Source organism: Solanum verrucosum, unplaced genomic scaffold, assembly GCF_900185275.1.
Source record: "Solanum verrucosum unplaced genomic scaffold, falcon-dt-bn FXZP01000099.1, whole genome shotgun sequence".
Lineage (NCBI taxonomy): Eukaryota > Viridiplantae > Streptophyta > Magnoliopsida > Solanales > Solanaceae > Solanum > Solanum verrucosum.
In genome coordinates, this window is record NW_026020338.1 from 651,069 (window position 1) to 675,056 (window position 23,988).

Here is a 23,988-nt window from a genome sequence, read left to right on the forward strand (position 1 = left end):
TTTTACTTCGTTAAACTTTCGAGATTAGTCAAAGTCATGAGTTCTTTACTTAGTTAAATTTTAAAAATAATTAGTTAAAAATAAATTCTTTTACTTAAGTTAAAATTTCAAAATTAGTCAAAAATCATTTTGGTCAAATCGCCGGTCAACCGCGAGTTAGCGGGCATTTCGAGGGCCTAACACCTTCTCGGAATGTACATTGAACTCGAACCCTTGTTTTCAATCGATTTTATCTGTTTGAATCTCTTGAAAAACCTTATATTTTTCTTGATTTTTTACTAAAAATTAAGTGGCGACTCTGTCCTTTTAGAAATTCGATTTCTCTTAAATCATAAGTTGAATCGATTTTTCGAAAACTCAGTCATTTTTCTTGTATATATATTTTTAAATAAAACAGGCCTTGTTTGGTAATTATCTAGACATAGTCATATTTTCTTCTTTCCCTAATGTTTGTATTTTTGGGGTCAAATATTAATCTAGACTCGGCTTTCAATAAGAGGAGTGAAAGTTCTAGCAGGCTTCTTCTCATATCTAGGACGGGAGGGATCATAATTTCCTTGTTGAGGAGGAGCCATATGGCGATAATTTGGAGCATTCGGACGGGGGGCTTGATATCTGAGATATGAGTTGGTTTGGTAGTTTGGTTGTGGAGCTTGGTAGTTCGAGGGGGTATTTTGGTAAAGTGGAGCTGGGGTTTGGTACATTGGGGGAGGCATTTGGTAATTTGTCTGAACGTTGGCACAGTTGGGGGGCGACATTTCGATAGTAATGAGATGGGGTTTGGTAAATTGGACGGGGAGTTTGGTAGATAGTAGGGGGAGTTTGGTAAGTAGGAGAGGGAGTATTTTGATAACTAGGAGGGGGGGTATTTTGGTGACTGGGGGGAAGGGTATTCTGGTAATCAGCTTGTGCATAACAAGCCGGGTACGAACTCTGTGAAGGTCGAGAACGACCTTGGTATGATGATGATTCCTTGGGGTCTTCTTACCCTCATAAGAGATAGAGGACACATCCTCTCTTTTCTTCTTCAACAAGCCCAAGGATCCGGGTGAGGCAGCAACACGGGCAATCTTCCCGGTTCTCAATCCATTTTCGATAGTCTCACCTACCTTGACTATCTCAGCAAATTTTGCTCCAACGAGCAACATGATTCTGTCATGATATTCGGGCTCTTGCACCCGCACAAACACTTTGACAATTTCCTTTTCTGACATGGGAGGTCGAACTCTAGCTACTTCCTTTCGCCATCTATATGCGAATTTTCTGTAACTTTCGGTCGACTTTTGCTTCATCTTCTCTAAGGAGTAACGATTAGGAACGATCTCTACATTGTAAGCAAATCGTTCGATGAAGTCCTTGGCCAAAGCGTTCCAGCTAGACCACTGTCTCGTTTCGTGAGACGTAAACCATTCTAGAGCCTCTCCGCTCAAACTTCGGCTAAAAAACCGCATTAACAAAGCTTCGTCTCTCCCAACTCCCACGAGTTTGTCACAGTAGGCCTTCAGGTGTGCTAAGGGATTCCCCGTTCCTCCGAAGATGTCGAATTTTGGCACCTTGAACCCTTCCGGGAGGTCCAAATTTGGATGAATGCACATGTCTTCGTAACTCAACCCGGCGATCTCAGGATTGCAGTTCAGCTCCTTCATGGCTTTTCTAATTTCCTCCTTCATATCTATCTTGGCTGGCTCTTCCTTTGACCTCCACTCTCTCTCCCTCTCCTCATAGTGGTCGAGCTCCGAACCATGGGCGTCATGCTCGTTGGGGACGGGTATTTGGAACGTGGCTTTTTGTGGTAGTGGTGGAGCAATGGAGGGACTTTGGGCATTTTGAGTGGCTTGGTAATTTTGAGGGAAAGTCTGGGGGTTGGTATGTTGATTTTGGTAATGGAAGGAAATGTGCGGGCGATTAACATTTTGGCTTTGAGGGGGTAAGCCAGTTTGGTGGTTTGCATTGAGGGAAGGGAGTGGTGCTTGGGGGTTGGTATTTTGAGGAGGGGGTGGTGTTTGGTAAGAGGCTGAGGTGTAATGGGGGTTTTGGGTGGTAAGGTCAATGATGGAAGGATTACGAGCAGGACTTGAAGGTGGGTTCTGAGCTTGTTCCACGTTAGGAGGGGGAATTTGAACTGGAGGTCTTCCGTCTAGTTGAGTGTTGACAACAAATATCGGAGGAGGCAAATTGTGTTTTCTCTGCATCTCGACCCTCATTTCAACAATTTGTTGCATCAACTGTAGGATCAGTTTATTCTGATCAGCAAGGGCTGGCTGAGCCACCACGACTTCAGTAAGGGCAGGTTCTTCGTTGTTATCGCTCATTTCTGCTTTTCCTCTTTGGGAACTTTAGCTGGGAAAGGAATCTGTATGCCCTTTTGATCTGGTAAAATAAGGATGATCGGCCAGTGTATCAACACAGATCAGTTCTAACGACCTGTAGAGAAAAACAACACAAAGGCAAATGTGTTAGTATTAGTTCCGGACGAATAATGCAAGATGTCACATACAAGGCATATAAACACACAAGAGTTGCTCTGTTTGAGGACGCGTTAACCCACGAATAATAGGGATTGATTTTTTGAACAAGCAGGAGTTTGCTCGTTTTATTTTGAGGCTAGTGACTCAGAAAGGTTAAATTGCGTTGAGCTAAGGTCTTCTTGCTGCATCTTCTGGCATCTGTTGATCTGAACTCAATGTTTCCTTGTAGAATGAAAGAGGAGGGAAAAGAAAATTTGAAAAAGATAGGGGCCGGGCCTTGAAAGGCTGCCTACGTATCTCCCAAGGAGAATTCAGGGCCTACGTAGTTCGAATACAAAGGAAAAATTTCATTTTCATTCATTCATTTCTGGTGATTACAAGGAAAGTGAAAAACAGATAAGAAAGCTCCTAAAGGATAAATGGTGCCTTCACCGAAGCTCCTTCCTCTGACTGCCAAATTAGCCACGGGGGGTAAACTCATATGCTTCGGGGGCGGTTTCCTCATTCTCTTCTTTTCACCGTCCCTTGAAAGGAGGTCTATAGACAATTTCTTCCTCAAGTTCCTCTTCAACAGATTCAGGTCCAGTGCCTTCAAGACCACTGTTGGTGGCCTCTTGGTTGTAGAAAGGGTATTTTCCATGTAGTTTTTGAAGCCTCATGGTTATATCATTGTTGAAGGCATCATGTTCCTTCCGCGTAGCAACCGTTTCCTCGTTCATGACAGCATATCTTGCCATCTTAGCCGCTAACTCCGTGTCCAGTGCTGCACTTTTGGCTTGCGCAGCGGCGGTGACTAATTGTACTTCTATTCCTCTTTCTCCCATCTCTCGAATCTCTTGTTTGAGTCGACATAATTTCATCCTTAGACTCTCTTCAGTCGTTTTCACTTCGACATTCTTGCCCTTTTCCATCTTGGCAGCAATTTCACCTTTCCTGGGATGATAGAGTAACATTTTAGGATTTGATAGTAGGATTTTATTTCTAGCTGAGAAACTCAAAACTCGTGGAATTTTGGTCGGACATTTTGGTAGTGACTTGTATTTGGCATTTTCAGATAATTTTGACAAGGAGTGGGCTAAGAATGTCCTCATTCAAAGCAACGTATCACATAAATAGTTAAAGCACACAAGTAAACAGACAAATATCGCGTCCTAAACCAGTAGGGGGCCCTTTTGTGCCAAGGGTAGGCCTAGCGTATTTGAAAGATGTATGTGTATAATTGAACCATTTTGTTACCCCAAAGCAAATTTCGCATATAAAATGATGTTCAAGAAGCGAAAATAAGCAGGGGAAGTAGGGAATAAACGAAAAAACACAAAGAAAAGGCCCGCGCAGGGGTCATTTGAAAAGAGTACCAAAATACAAGAAAGGCAAGCCCACGCAGGGGCGAATGACAATAAGTACATATAGCAAAACCCACGCAGGGGCAAAATCCGCTAAGATGCTCCCGATGGCCCCGCCTCTGATCTGCTCCTCTTGTTTTGTACCATGAGATGCTGGAGCCTATATTGAATCATTAGCAAGTATCCTTCGCTCCGGTGGCCTTTCTCTTCCCAGTCCTCGAGACACATTCCGCTTTTCTTATCTCCAATCCATAAGTTAAGCTCTCCCAAATCGCTTCTCAAGCTTTCTAATTCTTGAGTTACGCTCTCGAGAGCGTACTTATCCTCCTCTTGCTTTCGGAGAAATTCCTCGTGCATTTCCTGAGCTTCTCTTCTTACCTCTCTTAGTTTTATCAAAGCTTTGGACTCTTTGTCCTCTACACTGCGATAAATGTCTGGAACTGAGAAAGAGATACCTTGTATATTTCCCTTCAACCAATCTTTGTAGGTTTCATCGTACCCAACATTGAATCGGTCCGCGGCGATGGTGTCTTTGTTCATTCGCACTGCTCTTTTCCATTCTTTCAGCATCTCTGAAGCCTCAGGCACTTTATCATCCCCGATGTCGAACACATAGATACGGTAGTATGCTTCTGGGGGTGTAGTTTGTCTTCTTCCGAACTGCCTCAGGATCCGGATGGGCGCATACGGGCGGATACCTCGAATACCTGGTAGAGGAAGCACAAGTTTTTTGTCGCCTCGTACTATGGCATCTTTCGAGATGAAACGGTCGAACATCCACTGGATATTTTCTTCTCTCAACTCGGAGAAAATCTGAGCCCATCTTCCTCTAGTTCTCCTATTTTCTAAATCTGTCCAAAACAGCATATCATTCAAATCCTTTAGAGCATTATAATCATCAAGGGTGTGTAGCTTTTGAGTCCCGTGTCCTTTCGCTCAGTGGCTCAGTATCCACCATTGGAGGAGGAGATTGCAACCCTGAAAGTAGCGATGTCCTTCATTGCATTTTTCCAAAGCACGGTACATGTCAGACAGGATAACAATCGCGATAGGATAATACTTCACTTGCCCTTGGTTCAGATGCCCGTGGAAGAGAGTTTGTGCGAGCATTATTACCCGGGTGTTGATGCTGAGGCTCGGGCCTTGAGGAAAAACCATAGTGCTTAATAGCGCGTTAGTGAATGCCAAAGTTCTGATTCCGTTCCATTCTCTGAAAAACCATAAAAGGTTGCATTCCCGAATCTAACATAGAGATCCATGAAAGAAACGCTAGAACCATCGGCCCAGAAGGCGTAATCCTTTCTTAATCCGAGCCAATTTATAATATCCTCGAGAGTAGGCTTGTTAGAGATTAAGATGTGCTCCTGTTTTCTCACTCTTCTTTCAAGCCCTGTATCGACTATGTCTATTCCGTCTCGAATTTCCTCAATTGTCAGGGTGATTTCCATGGTTCCAAATCGAAACACCATTTTCTCGTTGTCCCAATAACCCGTGAGGAGTTCAATCAGTTCGGGTCACCCAACCATATTAATGAGTTCTGTTAGGGCTCCTATATATTTGTTGAGGGCCCTTTTATGAACCACAGTGGGGTCGTTGTACCACATCTTGAGTAGAACCGAAGCTTCCACCACCATGTCAAATTTGGGAAATTGATCCATACCTACAAAACAAAGCACGGTTAAGATTCCCTCCCCCAAATAGGCAACAATTAGGTTTCCACACATACATCTTTCAAATGTCAAATAATATGGTATGTCGTTAGGTTGTGGACCTTGGACATGATTTTTGGCGATTTTACTAATTGACTTAATACGCCTTGGGTATTTAAGCCGTCTTAGGCTAATGCTTAGATTTGAATTTGGTTTCGCTCTACTCTAGGCTCACTAGAATTGGCTTAGAAATGATGGTTACCCGAGTCGAAAAAACAACGGGGTGAAGTCTAATAAACGACGTTGGATGACCACAAGCCAACTATTCGTTTATCACTTCCAAAGAAATTCAACTTGTGTTTTTTCTGAAGGACAGCCGTGGTAAGCCACGTAACCGCCTTTTTTCCTAATGCAATCTATTTGCCGTTTGGCGGAATCGGGTGGCATGAATGTCATAATTTATAATTTACAAGATTTAAAACAAGTAAGCAATTTAAAACAAATAGCCAAATAAGTTAATTTTAAGGTTAGAACCATTCAAATCCCCAGCAGAGTCATCATTCTGTTTTATTTAAAAAATAGACTAAGACTGGTTTAAGAGTCGCCACTTAATTTTTTAAAGAGAAATTACGAAAACTTATTATTTTTGTTTTCAAAAGATTAAAACAGAGAAATCAATTGAAAATATTTAAAGGGTTCGATGTTCATATTAGCATTTCGGGAAGGGTTTGAAAGCACCCAAAATGCCCGCTAACACGCGGTTATCCGATAATTAACTATTTGGCTAATGTTTTTAAAGGTGAGCCTACTTTAGATAAGTTGAAAAATTTAACAATTTTTAAAGGTTTAAGTTATCTTAAGAAAAACAGTGGAATATTAAAATACATTACTTAAGTAAAATATCTTGCAAATTTATTATCATATACATTTTTTTAGTCGAGTAAATGAATGCTTACTTAATTTGGAAAAAAAAATTTGGGTTGCCTATCTTTAGGGAATTAGAATTGTGATGACCTTAAAATTAGTTAAAAGACAAGTATGCAAATAATAACAAGTAAGCGAATATAAGACGCAAGTAATAAAAGATGGGCCCAAGTTTGGTTTTCCTGTCTGCCTGGGCAAGTATTTGGGCTTATTTTCGTTTTGGGATCAGAGTCACCTGTACCTGTCCTAAACTAAAAAAATCATCTCTTATGGACTTTAGGCCCAGATTTTGCCTGTCCTAAGAACTAACACAATAATAATAAATGATGACAGAGGGGGGCTTAGACCCAAAATAACAATATACAACTCGGGGTAAAGAGACAGGCTTTTGGGAGCCTCGTTCTGTTTCAATATACAATATATGCACTTAATGCATATTATTGTATATTCTTGATGTATCAACTTCCAATTCATGTTTGTCAAATTTTGAGGGACCTGTTCTTTAAATTTGCTTGTCGGCTGACTCGAGGATAAAGGAGTTTAGGCCTTCGTGGCCCAAATGACATGCAAAGGGAGGAGGAGGGAGCTCACGATGAACTCGGGCGGATTTTACATAAATAAGAATAAGAATTAGTATTGTGTCATGGCCATAACCAAAGCATAAAAAGAATAAAAATAAAATAACACAAACACTGTGATATCTCATGTTTGGAATGCAACTACTCAACAATCGAAATTCAAGATGCGCCCAATTAGCTCATTTTTCTCGGGTAGATAAAATACATTAATTCTATTTCATGAAGTTTCACAGACTCAATTATTATTAAGAGGAAAATTTTAGCATACTCAGAAGAATAAATAACAGAAAGACCCAATTCTTCTTTTTAAATTAATTGACAAACTTTAACTCCAAGCAAAAGCCTAAGTGATCAATTCAACTACAAAGGTAAATTAATCAATCAAGGAAACAAATTCCCTATTAGTGAACTAGTTACCGTTTTAACATTAAGGTAACATCCCTTCAGCGACACATATACTATACTGCCAAATAAATAAAAATAAAATAAAATAATGATAATAATAATAATAGGCCAGCTAGTAAATGATACTAAAGTTAAAAGCAAAGCCTTAAATTCCTTCACATTTAGATAGAATACCACAGCTATACAAAGACTATTTTGAAATCGAAACCTGTTGACTCGAACTGATCGTGTTGTTGGAGACAAATTCTTAAGTGAAAACTAACATGCTACTTTGAAAACAAATGAGCATATGAACAACCACGGTCAGCAGAGCGACAAGAAACTAGGCTGATTCAAGACATAGAACAACCAAACTCTCGCCTACTAGCATGTTAGAAAACAAAAAAAAAAGGGTAAACAACACGGGGAAAAATAACTCAGGCTGTTCATTACGGCTCATATGATTCATGCAAACTAGAGCGATAAATAAATAAAATAAAGGTGCATTTTCACATATCATAAAACCACAATTTTGCAACCAACAAAATAAGATTAACAATGACATGATACAAACAAATATGAAAGAAAACACACGGAGTCGTCGACACTCATAGCAGAACACGTTAAAAGCAACACTAAGATGAGCAGAGCGAGGCTACTTCAAAGTGAATAACATGTCAAAAAAAACATTTCTAAATTTCCAGCACTCAAACAACTTGTCATGATCAAGAAATGAACAAGTCAACACATTAGCAAACAAAATGAGTCATAAGCGGGAATAAAAGTTACCTTTTTCGGGCAGCGACCGGGACAACGAGCTTGAACTATGAAGCTTTCTCCACCGAAGTCAAATGTGGACAGCAAACAAAGAACCTAAATAACGATTCGAATTCGAGGCAACTTAGGGAGAACGATGACAACCGAGCAAGAAGAATAAGATTCTAAAGGAACTAACGCACACCTCCCTTTTCGAATGTGTTTCTATATGTCTTTTCCACTGCTTACTCGAGCTATTCTCTACACCTTTAAAAAAAATTCAACTCCCAAAAAGAATCCCCCCTTTCACAGTGAACACCAAGCAAATATATAGAGGGAGAATAGGGTTCGAAATGGGGGGAAAAGGGATGAAATTCGGATCAACAAGGGCCCATTCGAATTTCAAATCCGAAATCTTTTCATCATTCCGGCTAAACACTTTTTCTCTAAAAATTCACCCCATTCCGGAAGAGGAAAGAGGGAAGGACGCGTGCTGCAGTGATTGTACAAATCGAAATGGACCTTAGCAAGAAGACAATGAAATTCATAGTGCTAGTACACGTCTTGCTCACGACGTAAATTTGACGTGTATTGTTGCTGCTTTCTGTGAACTCGACTTCGCGTGAGGCGCGTAAGGGGTCGTGGAGTCGTTTACGCGATGCTGTCATCTGGGTCGCCTTCACTCCGTTGGTTTTTCCGTGTGGTTGGATTGTTGTAGCCGTTTCTGGGAACTGTACATTGTTCTGGATTCTTTTGAGAATTAGAGTGATGGGCTGGATCGGGTCAGGTCAAAGGGCAAAGGAGAATTGGAGTGGGCTGGAAGTTTTGGGTTGCTGGAAATTTAGAAAGAGGGCCTAAAAATTTAGTTTCAAATGGGTTTAAGGGTGGGGCAAAATGGTAGTAAAAATTTGTAATTGAAAGGGTTAGATTTGCAAATATAAAATGGCTAAATGAATTGCAATTTTAGCCATAGAATTCACAATATAGCCGAATTGAATTTAATTTGCAAATTCGGCTAAAATCTTAAGATTAATTAAGGAGCTTCTTAAGCTTAATGAAATGAAATAATTAACTTAATCATAAACCGAATGATTTAAAAATATAAACTATTATATAACTAAACTAATTAACCAAATATTTAATTAAAACAAAATCTTATTGCTTTATATTGAGTTCGGTTATTCATGAGTCGAACAAAGTCAAGGTAAGTGTCCTCTTGTACTCCTTTCAAGCGTAAGTTGTGATTTAGCTTTCCAGCTCGCATACCCGTACATTCCATGTACTGATGCCAGTTGGCCTGCATCGTTTTATGATGCAGACACAGGTACCCAAGATCAGCATCCATCACGCCGTTGATCCAGCTGAGCACTCCAGAGTCAGTGGTGATCCTCCTTGCTTTCGGAGGACTCGATTATTTTGTGTTCTTAAGTTTTGTTTTATTAGGATGTTGCGGGGTCTGTCCCAACATCCATCTCAATATTTTAGAGGTTTCATAGACAGTCAGTCAGTTAGTTTTGAGTCTCTCTTTTATGTATGTATGTAAATATTTTATTTTGAGACTCGAGTTGCCCTTTTGGGCCAGATTTCATCAGTTAAGTTGTTTTATATCTTTGCATGGCATTGGGTTATTCTGTTGAGTTAGGTTTCCACTGGGTTAAGAAAGCCAGGCCAAGGGTTCGCTTGGGGCCAACAATGGTCTCCGGGTGCCGGTCCCGCCCAGGGTGTAGGCTCGGGGCGTGACATCGGAGTTGAAAGAATTCGAAGCAGAGTAGAATTGAAAAGATTGGGTCAAAGGCCCATTCTTTGCACAAAGAGAATTTTATTTTTTTTATTTATCGGGTCTAAGCCCATTTAATCATTATTATTATTTCTATTAGAAGTTTAGGACAAGTGAAAGAATTTGGCCTAAGGTCCAAAGACAAAAATATATATTTATTTTATGTTAGTTTAGGAAGGTGACTCAAATGGGCCAAAGGCCCAAAACGAAAATGGGCCCAAATATTGGATTAGGCGGACAGGAAAATCAAATTTGGGCTCGAATCTCTTTTCCTCCCTTCTTTATTGTGTTTGTTTATCTGTCAATACCTGCTATTAATCTTAAGTTTATTACGATTCGATTTTCCCGCCAAATAACCATTCCGAATTAATCTTGTAAAAATTAGCTAATTAAATACTCACTTCATATAATATTGAAACATAATCTATCAAAATGTTTAACTTAGACAATATCCAAATACTTCTCCTTTTCCTCTTTTAAAGTAGCCCTAACTATAAAAATTGCTCAATTCAAGTTAAGTTAAATAAATTTAGCCAAATAGTAAATTGATGGATAACCGCATTAGCGGGTGTTCTAGATGCTTTAAAACCCTTCCTAGAACACTAATGAGAATCTCGAACCCCTTTTAAAGTTTTCATTAGATTTCTGTTTTATTATTATTATTATTATTGTTATTATTATTATTATTATCAATAAAGAATGTGATTCCACATCTTTTTTGAGATATTTAAAGTTGAGCATAATAATAATAATAAGTTTCAATTAAGAATGTGGTTACACATTTTTTTTTTAAACACTTAAAAGAAATCTAAGGATGCAGTTATGCACCTTGGACAAATTATTTTAATGGTCAAATTTATTAAATTTAAACTAACATTTGTAAACTGAGAATATTAGGTGATGCACTTGAGAGGGGAAGAGAGTTATGTCTCTAAATGTCAAGACCGAGAATGCAGTTATGCATCCGATTTAAGACTAATAAAAATTCAACAATTAAAAAATAAGCAAACCATGGCATATACACAAATTATCCAAAAATATATCAAGTAAAGTACAAGTCAATAAAAATGATCGTGCTAAAACCACGGGACTCGAGGGATGCCTAATACCTTCCCCTCGGTCAACAGAATTCCTAACCCGAATTTCTGGTTCGCAGACCAAAACTAAAGAGTCATTTCCTTTTGATTAGAGATTAAACAAAAAGTGACTTGGAACACCATAACTCAATTATAAGTGGCGACTCTGAAACAAAATAAAATAATCTCTAAATCAATACCATCACTTAAATTGGAAAAACCCTGCCGCCGTGCGCGAAAAGGGATGTGACACAGTGAAGAGAATGAAGTATTTATAGGGGGAAAATTAGGGTTCCAAATTGTGGGGAAACGAACCAGAATTTCGAATAAACAGGGGCCATTCGAATTCAAATCCAAAAATCTTTTCACCATTTTGGGACGACACCTTTTTTCTTGCGATTTCAACCCATTTCCAAAGAGGAAAGGGGAGAAAACGTGTGTCTACTGCAATTCGTACAAGCTGAAAGGGATGGGAAGGAGAAAACAAAATTTTCAGAGTACTATTTTCCGCTTGGTCGCTGCTCTATCTGTGAACGTTGGAGCTGGAGTTTGTCGCTTCTGGGGAAGCTGGTTTTCACGCTGGGTTATTTTGTGAAGGGGAAAAGGATTTAGGCCGGGTTAAAAGGGGAATTAGGTCAATTTGGAGGTTAGAGAGTTGGCTGGGATTGGATAATTGAAGAGGGAATTGAAGTGGGCTGCTGGGTCACATACGTACTGGTTTGTTTTGCTGTTGTATGTTGCTGCTGGAATGGGTTTCTTTTGGTTGAAATTGGAGAAAATAATTGGGCCTGAGAGTTATGAAGTGGGCCATTGAAAATTTGGATTCAGAATTGGGTAGAAAAAGTTAAAAGTGAAATGGGAGTGGCCAGATTTGCAATTGCAAAATTGCTAAATTGTAATTATAGCCATATAAAACTCAAAATATAGTCGAATGAGTTAATTTAGTGAATCCGGTTAGAAATTGAATAAGACAAATTAATATAATTAACTAACGAGCTTCTTAATCTTAACAAAATAAAATAATTAACTTAATTATAAACTAATTAACTCAAAATATAAACTATTAATTAATTAAACTAATTGACCAAATATTCAAACAAAACTAACTCTTTTTTTTTAGACAATTTTCGAACATTCATAAAATGTACTAATTATATAAAAATGACAAAATTACTTTAAAATAATTTTAAAATATTTTGAATATTTAAAGTCGATTATTTTAGATCGTTTAGAATTTAAGAAGCTAGATGATTAATATATATTGTGGAGCTCCAAAACTGGGTGTCAACACTTGTTTATGTAGATGACTTAATTATCACAGGGTCTGATCTACAAGAAATCAATAGAGCTAAGCTTGATTTGCATAAAAATTTCAAGATGAAGGACCTAGGAGAGCTGAGGTATTTCTTGGGAATTGAACTTGCCAGGTCGAGTGAGGGAATTCTATTATCACAAAGGAAATATGCTCTAGAAATGATCTCAGAGACTGGTTTGAGTGGTTCAAAACCTAAGTGGACACCAATGAAGCAGAACATGAAACTAACCAGCAATGAGTATGATCTTGAATTCTCTACAAAATCTAAGGATGATCTTTTAGAAGACATGAGTATCTATCAGAGGCTGGTGGGTAAGCTCTTGTATCTCATAATCACAAGGCATGATATATCATATGATGTTCAGTCCTTAAGTCAGTTTATGCATGCTCCTAAAATGTCTCATTATGAGGCTGCTTTACATGTAGTGAAGTATGTCAAGAGTCAGTTTGGGCTTGGTCTCTTGATGTCTAGTAAAGGGAATGAGAAGATAGAAGCATATTGTGACTCTGGGCCTCTTGTCCTATGTCTAGAAGGTCTGTCTTTGGTTTTTGTATCAAATTGGGAACATCTCTCATCTCTTGGAAAGCTAAGAAGCAAAACACTATATCTAGAAGCTCTGCTGAGGCAGAGTGCATGTGCATAGCTCAAACAGTTGCTGAGTTGACTTGGTTACAAGGTCTGTTACAAGAGTTGCAGGTGAAGGTGCAATTGCCAATTAATCTATATTGTGATAATAAAGTTGCATTAGAAATAGCAGCCAATCCCATGTATCATGAAAGAACAAAACACATTGAGATTGACTGCCATTTTATAAGGGAAAAATTACAGGAAGGATTGGTAAGAACTAACTATGTTGCAAGCAAGGAACAACCAGTAGATGTGTTTACCAAAGCTTTGGGTCATCAACAACATGTTGCATTACTGGTCAAGTTAGGAATGAAAAACATTTTTCATTCTCAACTTGAGGGGGAGTGTAGAAATGAGTGAATAGTTAGTTGATAACAATGTATAGATTAGTTAAGAAGTTTGTTATTAAGCTTCCAATTAGAAGTTGACATGTGGATGGTTAGTAACTAACTTTGACATGCTTTTGTAAATATACTGTGTATATAAAGATCCTTGATTAGAAGGATCAGTTTTAGAGTTGTGATAACAAAAATCTCAACACAGTACTATTGTTTTCTGTTAGCTTTCTTCCTTCTCTTCTACAGAGCTCATCAATGGTGGCCTGAGTGCAGATTTTGTCACATATCAACTTAGGTTGTTGATTAGTTTCTCCATTTGGTTTGAGTTCATTTGCTAGTAACAAATAAAATAGTTTAAGCTTACATAATTAGTCACATATTAGCTTGAAATATTTGCATAAATCTGGATAATATATATTGCTATCTGTTTAATACCCCTTAGTTGATTGGATTTGTTATTTATATTATAACATTGAATAATTATCAAATTTTATAGTTAAGTTGATATGAGTTGTGAAGTCTTTCATTGATCCGAGTTCAATTTGGACTCCATCCTTGCATATGTTTGAGTTGTTTTTGAGAGTTGAAAGCTAAAATATAGGGAAAGAGAAGCAATTATATATAGGCTAAAAGCCTGAAAACGCAGCAGCATGACAAAGAATGGGATATTTTCTTTGTGTTGGTTTACTTTAATAAATTTCATTTTCATCAAAATGTTGTGTTCATTTATTTAATTAATAATCAAGTATCTTTAATTAAGTTAAATCCATTTTCTTGTTCTACTTAATCACATTTTGCTCATTTTTAAATCGTTTTAAGTTAAGGTATTTTTTCTCAAACACAGTTTAGCAAATGTTATTTTTTACTTGGTCATTTTCTCAAAAAAAAAAAAAAAGTTAGTCAAATATTTTTAGTCAAGTTGCCGGATAACCGCGGGTTAGCGACTATTTTAAATGTTAATACCTTCTTAAAGTAGAAATAAGAACCTCTTATTCATTTTCTCTAAATTTTTAAAGATTTATCTGTTAAGACCTTTTAAAATTAAGTTTTCTTAATTTCTTTAAAAAATTAAGTGGTGACTTTTTTTCTAAATTGTTTTATACTTAGACCATTTCAAAAAGTTATTTTTCTAAAGATAGTAAAATTACTACAAATAAAAAATAAAGGAGGGAGGTTGTGATAGGTTAAGATCAACTTATGAATAGTCTTATTTGATATATATTCCAATTAGACTTGGAAGAAACCAATTTCTTTGGTAATAATTGTGTTAGGTAATTGTCAAAAGGGAAAAAACTCTTGTAAATATATACTATAGTTGGAATTATTTAGCATGAATTGCTCGAGGGATCGCTTGTTTAATTTCTGGTTTGCACAATTTGGGAAAAGATTGAATTGTGGAACGGCCCTTTCGACTTCACCTGTGTTATTTAGTTATAGGGTAGTTTGTCTCTTGTTATTTTGCCAGTTGAATTGTATTTTCATACAGCAAGGCCTTATACATTGTCTATAATTTAGCAATAGTGAGTTACTTTTTTACCCTTATTTCATCAAGAGCGTGCGAAATATAAAAATAAAGGAGGAAGGTTGTGATAGGTTACAAAAAATAATGTCATTCTTATCAATAACAAAGGGGTGGACGCTTTATATTCGGTTTGGGATACTCAATATTTTGGGTTGGTAATTCGATAATTGATAGTTAAAAGTCAATATCAACTTTTTGTAAGCTAATTTGTATAGTCTCTAGATTTGCGAGAATATACATCAATGACATGCCTAACCATTCCCCTTTTTGTGAGGATTGCCTGACAATTGTTGATGTATATTTGGGGTTAAGGCAAAGTTCCCTTTTTGTGCTTCTACATGATTTATATATACATCATCATGATTGCATATATATATATATAAAAAAGAAGCAATAAACTTGAGATTATGTATAGTCAAGTTTCTTTACAATTTAATTTTATTTGGAAAGTTACCCTGCATCAAAGTGAGTCTATTGTAATGTTAAGTGATTCGTTTTTCTTTATGGAATTAATCACTTTGTTACGCAATAATTAGATAACATAAACATGTTTAAAAAGAAAGCACTAAAATTAACCATACCGTGTTGTTAAAAAATAGGGACGAAGGAACTAGCAAAAGTCTAATTATGTCCAAATACTTGTTCCCACCCTAGCTAACTCATCATTTTTTTTTGGGAAGCATTAAATCTAACAAAACTCATCAAATGAGTTGTAACTTTGCATTTTTTTTTCCAAATAAAAGCCATGGACGATAATGATCAGATTTCCACCATAAAAAATTAATGAACAAGTTAACAGACATTATATCAAATAAATAAACAACAATAATGCATCATGAGCTTGGAATTCTAAACTTGTTGAATTCAATTCATTACAAAAAAGAAAACATGAAGCTAAGAGTCTATTCAAAATGATTTAGCTCTCATGGTGTTGGCAAGTCATAGCGGCAAATAGGGCAATAATGGCTCCTGTCCAACCAGGTTATAATACAATCTCCATGAAACATATGGGAGCAAGGCATACAAACGATCTTTCCACCCTCCTTCTTGGGCACAAGTTGTTCAAGACAGATGACACAATCAATAACCTTCAAACCTTGATCATCATCAATCTCCATTCTCTCAGGCAACGCCATTATTGATGTCTTACTAGCAGGTACCATACCCCCACTCAATCGCCACGGTACTCTCCCATCCAAAACATATTCCAATTTCAAAGTCATATCAACAAAAATCTGACAATTAGTACCACGACCCTTTTTCAATCCATCTCCAATAATTTTATCCATATAAAATATCATTCGTTTGATGAGATAGTCATCACAAACCTCATAATAGTCACCCCAATCGGTGAGATGTTCTTTAAGAATACTGAAAAACACGTCGTGTGACGTGTATTGAGAAGGGCATAGTTTGAGTTCAAATGATCTTGTCTCAAATTCATGAAATTCATCCAAATATATGAGTTTTGAAGGTTGATTTACAGGTGATTTACGCCAAGCGTCTTGTTGAGCAAAAAGGTTATACTGAAGGACTATATTAGGTAAATCACTCCTAATATTACCACCATTACTATTATTTTCGTTATACCATCTTAATTCTGGTCGAAAAAAGAAGGCTGTTTTAGTGGCAAAGTGGTGACGCGTCTCTGCGAAATTAACCATTGAAATTGAAATTGTTTGAATTTCTTAACCCCTCTTATATAGAGGTAGAGGTGAGAAGAAAAGAAAATCCAACTCAAATTAGGTTTTGCAGACCTACTCAAATTAGGATATGTAATATAACCATAAAAAGAATATTAGGGTTTCCATAAACGGATGAATAATTACCAAAAATATTACTCCGTGAAAAATAAAAAAAATAGGAAACAATAAAACTTTTAAGCATATAATAAATGAAAAGTTTATTATTTTGTTCCTTATTAGATTTTATTATTATTTTTACCTTTAATATTTCTCTTCTTGTTTCTTCTTTAGCTCGAGACGATGTTGAACCCTATTGACCATTATACTCGAATCCTCATACGATTCTTGAACTATCTCCACTTGAAAATTAAGACATGTTGAAGGACCACACATTGAGAGTGCAGCTTGGTCATAAGCTAAAGCAGCTTCTTCAGCAAGTATTAAACGTTCCAAGCCAAACCCTAATTCCATTTCTCGTTGAATCCCTACTTTCAGCTGCATATTTTCCCATGGACGTTATCAAACTCCAATGTATTGTTTTCCCTTTTGTGTATTTTTTAGATGTTTAATATTATTATTATTATTATTCTTGAAAGTAGTAATCTCTTCTTCATCTTTGATTTTGATTTCTTCATAGGAACTTGTTAGTGAAAAACTTACAAGATAACAAAAATACAAGATTACAACTGAAAATGAAATGAAGAAATAAAAATAGTCACACTTTCTCTTAATTGAATCACTTTGTTCGTATAATGATAACTCTAGTATTGCTTAATTGAACCGACATTAGCTTTTCAATGGATTGGTCATATACTTGTGTTTGTGTCTAACGGGATACGTACGTCGTCAAAAAAAATATTACTTTTAAACCGAATAAACCAGAAAAACTAAACCAAACCGAACCAAAACCGACAATAACCAAACCGATGGTTACTTATTTCGTTTGGTTTTAGAAATTTAAAAAACTGACTAAATTGGTTTGATTTTGATTTTAATCAATAACCGATCCAAGCCGAACCACAAACACCCCTAACTATAGAAATGCTTAAATTAATTATAAAATGCATAGGTCTCGATCATTATTACAAAATAAAGAAAGTGAGTATCTAAACAATGCTTAAATTTGACTATAAGAACCGGATGATATATTGATTCCTGAACATCTCAAAAAACGTACCTTGCCCACTTTGTTAGCTTTCCAAATCAAATCTGGCATATCTACAAATCAAAATAATTTGAAAGCAAAAATATTTCAATAAAGATCTTATAAGAAACAAAAAAAGAATGAATGTTTAGAATAATATCATACAATGATTACAAAATATGTTCAAAGTTCTATCATTGAAAGGAAAGAAACGGAGAATTCACCTCATCATTGCTTTCACTGAGAAGAGAATAATGATTAACAAAATACGTAAAGAATGGTATTTAGATAAATAAAAGGATAATAAAGGAAAATGGAAATTGTAAAGCAAAGAAAAATAAATTTGGTAAGAAAATCTTTGCCCAAAAATAAAGAGGATAAAACAATTGTGTCATAGCATAATAATTAATATAAATTAGTATAAATTGCTTTCTTTTTTTCTACTTGTACTTTAAAACGTTATTTAATTTAATACACCATTTAGGTTAATTAAATGTAAATCATGAGAGGAAAAAAAAAAAAGAATAAATGAAAAAAAATAGAATATGAAAAGGCACAAGAATTAATTAGTAGTGTAATTTTCAGAGATTAATTCACATTACACAAAAAAATAAAGAAAGAAGTGACACAAAAATTAATTAGCAGTATAATTATTCAAAAATCAATACACACTTAAAATCATTTTAATTATAAATTATGAAGATAAAGAAAAGGTTAATAAGAGAAATTGAGAGTTTGGATGAAAATCAGGACATGAAATTTTCTTCAACAATGCAGAGTAGAGATGGAAAAAAAACAATGATCAGTACCAAGAAAATTCCTTCATGTTGTTGTTCAGCCTCTTCTTTGTAGCAAGAAAATTGAAACCTAAATGTCATGAAAATTGAAAAAAAAAAAATATATGGCGTTTGGTGTAAACAAGTGCGGTATAGGTAAGGTAAAGTCTACTCAGTCCTTATTCGTGGGAGGATTTTTTCAAAGTAAATATGCTTGACTAATAGGTCAACATTTTGTTCTTTTTGTAGTTTACTCTATTCAGACAAGTGCATAATGAAATAAAAAAAATTGTAGTTTTGGAGACTTTGCAATGCAAATAACTTAGAAATATTTGAACGGACAACGTATACATATACAATTGTTGTTCTACTAGAATTCAAAAGCATCCACAAAACAGTAAAAGTTGTCAGGTTTTCAACCAAATTACCCCAGAGACATAGAAGCAAAACATAAATCCGGAGGAAATAAGACAAACTAAATATCTAAACTATCTTAGATTTTGTTCGGATAGATATTTGAGAGTTGAATATTGCCCCCCCATAAAAGTCTTGAGCGAGTAAAAACTTGGAATATGTACTCTAGTTGTATCAAGATTTCTCCATCTTTCCAAGTTAGGATTGGTATATATCTACAAAAATGGATAAAATCCCTATATTGATCAATACAAATGCGATCCTTAGTCCAAGATTCAGCTACTCCATAGACAAACATAGACAATTCCCCAATTCTACTAGTGTCATACACGAGGGTTGAGATATCCCCAACTCTTCTTGCGTCAAATACGCGAATTTCTCCATTTCTCATAAACTCCAAAAGTATAAACCTCCAATTCTGATATTTCAGAACGAACCCCAAACTTTCTAGTCACTGATTTGACTAATTTATACTGTCCAGAGACATCACTAAAGCAAAATCCATAAACAACACGACAAACACTTTTCTCTAGTTTGGGCCATTTAAAGTTGAAATACTCGCCCAAAAGAAGATTACTAATGTAAACTGAAGTATTTATATCATACATATTAGTCATCACCAATGAATCCAATACATGAACCAATTATTCTCAATAGATAGGTCTTTTAGAGCGGCGATAAGAAAAATCATAACAATTTTCAAGTTCAAGAAGCTGATTCATCAATTATTAATTGTTATTCAAAAGTAAGACTTTTTGAAAGTTTGACCAAACACAATTATAACGAGTTAGAGGTTAAGCGAGATCATAAATTTTGAAATTAGGCATAATACATAAATAGATATTCTAACTTGACCTTAATTGACAAGTAAGTTTCTTAACTTTGAGAATGCACATCTAAACACATTGACTTTGGTCTCAACTAACAACTAAACACTCCAACTTGTCCCCATTGTATCTCATGGACACATGACGTGTGCCACACAAATTTCAGAGGTGTCTAGATGATTGTTTGTAAGTCGGTTTCCGATAGACCCTTTGCAGGTATAGAGAGTCAGTTTCTGATATACCCTTGGTTCAACAAAAGCAAGTTGTGCAAAATAAGGCTATATCCATTTAACAGGAGGTTGATCAATTTAACTCAACTTTACAAACAAACAAAAAACCCTGTTTACTACTTCTATACAAAATGGTTAAGGAAAAACAAGGAATTCTTTCTGTCTTTCTCATTTCTAATCCTATTCCTTTACAAAATTTCATGGGCAACAGAATTTGCGCCATGTTACTACTCATAATTTTCTCAATCGGGAAGTAAGATCAATGAACACGTCTTCCTTGCAAGGTTTTGTGAGACCACCCATTGGATGATCAAAGCCAAACTCTTCTTCAGCTTGAGCTAAAAAGTCTTGAAATAAAGGCTGGCTCAGGTATGATATTGGCACGACAAACCTCTTCTTCTGGCTCTCTCCTACATATACTGCACAATGCCCTTTTGGAACACCTGTTGAAGATCTCCTTAGGATTCGATTAGCTTGAATAAATGGAGTCACTTTGATACCCATTATCTCAAGAGATATGTATTTCTAAATGATGAAGTATAAACAACAAGAACTTTGAGTATTACACAAAAAATGAAAAGTCTTTTGAATGCCAGGATACTTGTGTTTTGCTGAAATGTTTGGGTATTATATATATATAAGTCTATGACAAGTTTCATATCTTAATGTTTGGTGGTTAAGAGCAATTGGTGGCCACTGGTGAAGCCTCAGAGACAATGGCACATGAACTTTCACATGGTTTTGCTTACTCTGTTACTGTCAAAGTATTCAACACCATAAATTTGTTGAAGAGCAACACTAGCTAGGCCCTACTACTTCTCATGATTTGAAACAGAAGAAGAAACTCTTAAATTTACATCCACAAGAAAGGATGAAGTTTCGGAATTGGTTCAGGACCACCTTATTTAGAGGTTAGGTGACAGAGAATGACCGGATAAGGATAGCAACAGAAATACCACGAGAGAAACAAAGATAACATGATGCGAAATATCACATGGCATTGCCTTCTAAATCTTTGACAAGCACTTATGATCCATGGCATTTTGACTAGGCATAGAATTTTAAGAAACAAATTTGAAACTTATGATCCAAAACAAGCCATAAATATTTATGTGACAGTGCCAAGAGTTCATCGGGCTAAAAAGGACTCACTAAATCATTAACTAATCACTAACTAATACTAAAAGAACCGTCTTTTCTGTATATTTTCCCACTTCTCGTCCCAAAAGGAGAAGTTTAAAGTAAAATTATTTCTAACTATAACAATCCGTCCTTTTCCATAAACATACCAAAAGGGAACCACACAAACTAGGACAGAGGAAGTGTAAATAAAAAAAATCCCTAAAATTTCAACAAAATACAGATAAAAAGATCACTAAAAAATTTCAACAGATACTCTCTCGGTTTCAATTTATTTATCTTACTTATCTTTTTAGTACGTTTAAAACAATACACCTTTCCTTTCTCGACAACTCTTTAAATCTAGATTTGGAAGTTGTGGGATGAGTAGGCAAGAGGCGCGGGATGCTGCTCGTCTCCACATTGGCGATACAGGATTGATTGACTATGTGCTGAAATCAACGAACAATGTGATTATTGGAGGCTATGTAGTTCGACGTGCAGTGAACCGAGCCACGAGGGTGTTGGAGTACACGATTCAGGAACTTCGGAATTGTGATCAGCCTGAACAAGAAAAGCTCCCCGAGCCATTTCAGGACTATGCTGTTAATCCTGGAGCTGATGCGTACACTGATGTTTTATGCTTGTATAATAATCTTCTTCTGAGCTTCGCGGAATCTGATGAGTTAAGCCTGGCTGTTAGGATAGTATCAGACAGCAAGCAATTTTTGAAGGAATGGCCATTTCGTGATGATCCAGATGACAGCTTGTTGAGGTTCATTTGTTGCATTTTGCCAAATTCTAATGGTTTGGAAGCTGTATTTTCAAAGGGATATCCCCCAGGAGAGGTGGTTGAAGTTCCGCTACACTCAACAATTGGTGATCTAAAGAATACAGAGAAACTGCACAAATATATGACTACTAGAACATGATTGATTATCCTTTTGATGTCTATACAAATATTGACATCAGTGATCTGCCCCTAAAAGTTCAGTATATCATCAGGTCCATGCCAAAGTGAGAAGCACAAGACACTAGTGTGCTGCAGAGTTAATCACTGAAATTTTGACCCTGGCTACTTTTGGTGGAGCTTTCAGAGTTTCCAGCGTTTATATCAGCAACTACGCTCTATTTCGGAATTGTCATGTAACTGCTTGATTGGAGTACTAACTGCAGTACTTAGAAGATCTTCTAAGTGGGAAACTCCTAACCCCAAAGTTGGATTACCATTTTGCCCTTTACTTAAATATTTTTTCTATGTTTTAAAATATAAAAAATGTAAAAGTATATTCTAATAAATAATTAGATAATAAACTTTAAAGTAATAAAGATATAATGGAAGATAAAAAGTCATTCAAATAAATGAAGTCCAAACATTTCAAAACATCTCTTATTTAATTTTAAGTTAAAGAATTTGAAGAGTTTCCATTGATAAAATTATATACATGATTTTTCCCACAAAATACATTTTTTTGCTGTCTTCTCATTTTGGGTGACAATAGCATGTGAGTTGATTTATCTCACAAAATTATACTTCTAATTTTTCATGCTTCTCTTGATCAATAAATTTTAGTTATATATGTATATAGATAGAACTCATATTACAGGTTTTGTTTCATTCTTTAATCGAAATTTTATGTTTTTAACGCATGAGAAATAATTCTAGAGAGTTTTTCGTTTGGACAAAAAATCTGCTCAACATTCATGAGGTAAAACAAACCTATTTGTGTGAGAAAGAATATGTATGTTGTTTCGTTAATTTATTGACAGTAGTTTCTTGAAGAATATAGATATCTGGACTAGAATATTAGTCATTTCAGTGTATTCGATGAATTCTTCAAGAAGGTTAAAGGCGGCATAGACATTTATTTGTTGTTTGGTAAGTATTATTTTTCATTTCAATGTTGCATATTTTTACTTAGTTCATTGTTTGTTACATAAAAAAATTTTGGTTGAAAGAAGGTAAATTGACTAATTTTTCTTGAATAATGGCAATCAAAAAGAAAACAAATTTTTCATTTACATGTGTGATGTACAAATCTTCTTTTAAAGATTATGTTTGTTATAACAAGTTGATTATCCTGTAGTAATTGAATTAATGTCGGTGTTTATGATATATGTCAATGTATGCATAATACTACTGCATTATGTAATTCTTCTACACTCTAGGTTATGGGATAAGATAATTGAATAACTCATGTAATTAGTTTTTTTCTCATAATTAAATCTACAAAAATTAGCTTGCATTATACTTAATATGTTTTTTTTTAGAATTTATAAATGGTTTACTATTTGTATGACAGTAAAATCATGGTGTGATTTGTAAATAAATACCCCTAATAACGGAAAGAAGAGGAAGCGTTGAAGAGAAAAATGTATTGCTAAATATTATTGTATTCTGCAACTTTATGTTTTTTATTGGTTAAATTTAGAACTTATTATTTCATTTATTCTATCTAGAAAAAATGTATTTGGATGAAAAATCTAATTGATTCAAAGACTTGTCAATTAATGAACTTAAGAAAACTTAAAATGCATCATTTTAAGGAGTATATACTCTTTTTAATTTTAAAACATAAAACAATATTACTAATAATCTTTATATTTTTTTTTTAAAAAATGTGTGTTGATTGATATAGGTACGCTAGCGGAGGGTGAACCCAGAAATTATTATTATTATTATTATTATTATTATTATTATTATTATTATTATTATTATTATTATTATTATTTTATTATTATTATTATTATTATTATTATTATTATTATTATTATTATTATTATTATTTATTATTATTATTATTATTATTATTATTATTATTATTATTATTTATTATTATTATTATTATTATTATTATTATTATTATTATTATTATTATTATTATTATTATTATTATTATTATTATTATTATTATTATTATTATTATTATTATTATTATTATTATTATTATTATTATTATTATTATATTATTATTATTATTATTATTATATTATTATTATTATTATTATTATTATTATTATTATTATTATATTAT

The 23,988-nt window shown here is 34.9% G+C and overlaps 2 protein-coding genes across 2 annotated transcripts; both read right to left on the reverse strand.

The window, feature by feature from the left end:
• Nucleotides 1-15,597: 15,597 nt before the first annotated feature.
• LOC125836922 (uncharacterized) lies at nt 15,598-16,429 on the reverse strand. The gene has a single exon (XM_049516076.1). It carries the CDS (start codon nt 16,420-16,422, stop codon nt 15,682-15,684), a length of 741 nt encoding a protein of 246 aa, XP_049372033.1. The 5' UTR covers nt 16,423-16,429; the 3' UTR covers nt 15,598-15,681.
• A 3,636-nt stretch (nt 16,430-20,065) lies between these two features.
• On the reverse strand, nt 20,066-20,338 carry LOC125836921 (auxin-responsive protein SAUR21-like). Its single transcript, XM_049516075.1, has one exon. The coding sequence runs from the start codon at nt 20,336-20,338 to the stop codon at nt 20,066-20,068; it is 273 nt and encodes a 90-aa protein (XP_049372032.1).
• Between the last annotated feature and the right edge of the window lie 3,650 nt (nt 20,339-23,988).